Source organism: Rhipicephalus microplus, chromosome 4 (assembly GCF_043290135.1).
Source record: "Rhipicephalus microplus isolate Deutch F79 chromosome 4, USDA_Rmic, whole genome shotgun sequence".
Lineage (NCBI taxonomy): Eukaryota > Metazoa > Arthropoda > Arachnida > Ixodida > Ixodidae > Rhipicephalus > Rhipicephalus microplus.
Genome location: NC_134703.1, coordinates 26812664 through 26816891, shown reverse-complemented (window position 1 = coordinate 26816891; position 4228 = coordinate 26812664). Strand labels below are relative to the sequence as shown.

General features: G+C 46.2%; 1 protein-coding gene across 1 annotated transcript; it reads left to right on the top strand.

Annotated features, from left to right (window-relative positions):
* The first annotated feature begins 2042 nt into the window (after positions 1-2042).
* LOC142814137 (cholinesterase-like) lies at positions 2043-3665 on the top strand. Its single transcript, XM_075892075.1, has one exon. It carries the CDS (start codon positions 2043-2045, stop codon positions 3663-3665), a length of 1623 nt encoding a protein of 540 aa, XP_075748190.1.
* Positions 3666-4228: the final 563 nt, after the last annotated feature.

Genomic DNA, 4228 nt, shown 5'->3' with positions numbered 1-4228 from the left:
TATTGTTGAGGAAGAGTAAACGGGCCAAGCGTCTACGAACTGCTAGGGTTTGAATGCCATTATCAGTCATGAGCTTCGACGGAGAATCTTAACGCCCATATTTGTTAAAAATAAAACGCACCACTTTTCTCTGAACGAGTTCAAGCATGCAGATATCTTTTTCCAAGTGCGGATCCCATATCACGGAAGCATATTCAAGTTTAGCTCTAACAAAAGTTTCATAGGCTAAAAGCTTAACGTCACCAGAGATAACTTACCGTGAGCAGGATCCTGCCCACGGTAAGTTATCTTTTCACCCACTTTTCTTTCTTCTCATTTACATTACAATTGGCCTAATAACTTCCCCTATACCTTATTTGGCATTATTGTCTGTTGGATCTCAGTAATACTGTGTAAAAACACGAAAAACGAGCCCTTAAGTATACGCTTGTTTCCCTTTATATATATATATATATATATATATATATATATATATATATATATATATATATATATATATATATATATATATATATATATATATATATATATATATATATATATATATATATAAAGTTAAAAAACAAATTCAAGCGAAGAGGTTTTTGAATTTCCCAGACAACCCTAGTTTCAGACGCACTAAACGGGTACAGTCATTGTGCCTGACGCATGTTCACGTTCATCATTTAAAATCAATTAATCGGTTAATGGTCGTTTTCAGTGTCACACTTTTCTGAGTAGCATAATTTAAATCTGTCCACGGCTGCTTTAATTCTTTCCGGCTAAGTACTTATTTTTTGACGGAATGAAGAAGATGTATAGGACATCACTCTACAGAATAAAACCATAAGAGCTTTGGGAACTTTCGGAATCATAAGATTATGAATAAATGTGCTTGCTGAAGGCTTGGAGCGCGAAAGGGAAGTCACCGGACGTAGTGAGTGGGGGGCGTGTGCTCTTTCATTTTTGAATGTAACTTTACATATCCAGTTTCAACTAGCCCACTTATCCACCCTGTTTCGATAAACTAGCGTGAATTTACTCTAGAATGGGCTTTAAGCAATAGGAACCAGATTCAAACTGCGCTAGTCTTATTCCCAGTGAAGAGTTAATTGGTTGCTCATTGATTGTCACGTGAATGATGTTTTTCTGAAAAGCTAGTTTCACCTATGTGTGAATATTTGATGAATATCCTAACTGTTTTAGCATAAAATTAACTACAGTTAGTAAATCTCGAGGATATTACATAACTGCGCTAAGACGTACATAACGTGCGTAACGTAACGATCCTTCGAGAACATCGAAGAATGAGCAAAACAGAAAAATACCACAGACGCAAGCGGATAACAAAGAAATGGTGAAGTCCCATGTAGCTCATTAGTGATCCGAACGTGGACGCGCTAATATTCTTTTAAGAGATTAGGGGATGCCATGTGGCAGTGTTGTGACTATTTATTCTGACACGTGTTCGCAAATTCTACTTCTTACTTAAGACAGCGCTGGGCTTGCATGGGTCGTTAGATTTGTTAGTAAATACATTATTGTACATTTACATATACCTCGTTAGCAGAATTAGCACGTCGCTAAGCGGACATTGCGCAGCAATAGCTATCGAGACCTTGCTGTAAAAGCAAAAAAAAAAGCAACGTGTTACTCTCTCTCTGTAGGTGTTAATGAATAGTAGCCAAGCGTGACGTACGCCACGTGCTGCAATGAATGCGACGAGATATTTGAATGGCCAAGGCCCGGCCTTCCGAGGGGGAAGCCTTGATGAAGGCGAAAGCCAGACGGCGTACGTACGATAGACGCCAGATTACGGTCTCGTTCTGCGATAGAAATCGAAAGCGACTGTGGGCGACCTCCTCGCCTCTTCCTGTCGTACTCCGGGCACTGCAACGTCGCGTCCTAGCCGTTTGAGGTCGGCTACCACCGCTGCCCTTCTCGTTTCCCTTGCTCTGTTCTCACCCTTCCTGTAAAGAGGCAACGCCGATTCCGGAAGCCTTAAAAGATGAATATTGGTAATGAAGCCCTTTCAGTCGAGCTCGTGCTTCGTGACTGCCGTGATGCCGTACAGCATGGTCTCCGTACTTTCGGTGGTCCTGTCGGTGGCTTTCCAGGTTCTCATCTGGAACCCGGAAAGTTGTCTTTGTTCTGACGGTGAGAGCTTCGAAAATGAGCGCGTCATTGTCAAGACAAAGCAGGGACACGTTGCTGGACACCGCGTCACCCTTGACGGCCACACCATCTACAGGTACATCGGCGTGCCATTCGCTGAACCTCCACTGGGAAAACTAAGATTCCAGAGGCCACAACCACTGAAACCTTGGAAGGGAGTTTGGAACGCCACCAATTACTCCCCATCTTGTATGCAGATGCCGCTGCAGGTAGACGAGAACGTGTACCTGGATTACGGCAAAAGGTCCGAGGACTGTCTTTACCTCAACATTTGGCAGGCCACTGGCGCGAGGATGTGCGCGAGAGATCCAACCTCAAAGAAATGCCGGTTGCGTCCCGTCGTCATCTACTTTTATGGCGGTGGATTTCTGACAGGCGACGCGAGCTTCTTCGTCTTCCGCGGAGACCGCTTTGCTGCCATCGCCGACGTGGTGTACGTGACAGTCAACTACCGAGTGGGGATGTTCGGCTTCTTCAAGACGAACTTGCCAGAGTACAAAGGAAACGCTGGTATGTTCGACCAGGTGGAGGCGATGAAATGGGTGAAGGAAAACGCTGAGGCGTTCGGCGGCGATCCGGAAGAAATAACTATCTGGGGTCAGAGCGCAGGTGCCATTTCCGTTACGTTCCACATGCTATCTCCTGTCAGTCGAGGGCTATTCAAAAGGGCATACATCCAAAGTGGCGCATCCGGTTCGGCTTTGTCGTTGACGAAACTCAACACCCCTGCAGTGGCACACAGAGTTATGGGTTTACTAGGATGCTACAAACCTACCATCTCTTGGAAGCAACAGGCGCAAGAAAGCATGAAATGCATACAAAGCGTCGATGCCGAAGAACTTTTGCAAAAGACTGCCAGAGAGTTGCCCTTGACGAGCTTTTTGTTCCTTCCGACGATCGGCGACGAATTTCTTCCTGAAGACCCTTTGGCTGAAAGCCAGAAGATCAGGACAGGAGATGAACTCCTATTGAGCACCACACCGGACGAGGGATCGCTGTTCGTGAAAGGGTTACTACTGAGAAATCCTCACCTCAGAGAGCTCATCGCCGAGGACTACAAGACGCCAGTGAAAATCCTCATGAGACTCCTCTTAGACGTGCCGTCCTACAAGACTGAGTCGCTGGCTGACGTGTACCTGAAAGGCATGGACAAAGGTGACATCAACGAGACCGAGTGGAAGATAAACTTGGCGCACATGTTCACCGACGCACTGTTTGAGTGCCCCGCGGATAACTTCGCCCTGCGGGCGTCGAAGAATGGACACGATGTGTACCGGTTCCTTTTCGCGCACAAGCCAACATTCTCGATTTGGGAAGACTGGCTGGGCATTACGCACACCGACGACATCATATTCACTGCCGGCACACCTGCCGACCTATTGCGCAGCATTAATATGTACGGCCGTTACCCTGGTGACCACAGCATAGCGCTCCCGGAGCCCACCGAAGACGAAATGGAGTTCTCCCGTGACCTGGTGCGCATCATCGGAAGCTTTGCTAGATATGGGTGAGTCGACATGATGATTCTTGCTCTGTTCTGAAGTTCGCCTATCAGGTACAAGTCTCCCCACTAAGAAACACAACGTCTACGTGCATCAAAGTTAGAGGCCTTGCAAAAAGACTATCAGTAACATTGCCAAGGGTGTGTGTTGGGGGGGGGTTAACCACTCACCACGAGATTTAAACATTTTCTATGTGTTTCCATACGTGGAAGCCTACAATTACACGCACGAACGTATAAAAATGGGAACTGTACACCATCCGTCAAGAAAAGATTCCACCTACATCTATGCCTCCCATAACTCGTGGGGTCAAACATTAATTATCCTGCGGCACTTTGAAAAATAAAGAAGCGTTCTGAGGGAGCAATAGTTCGGTATATAATATTGTACCAGGAAGAGGAAAATACGGGAAATACTTGAGCTTCGACACTTCAAAAGGAGCCTCGCCGTGGTGTGGCTAAGGTGCTCGGCTGCTGAACCGCAGGTCGCGGGATCGAATCCCGGCTGCGACGGCTACAATTGCGATGGAGGTGGAAATGTTGTACGTCCGTGTGCTCAGATTTGGGTGCAGG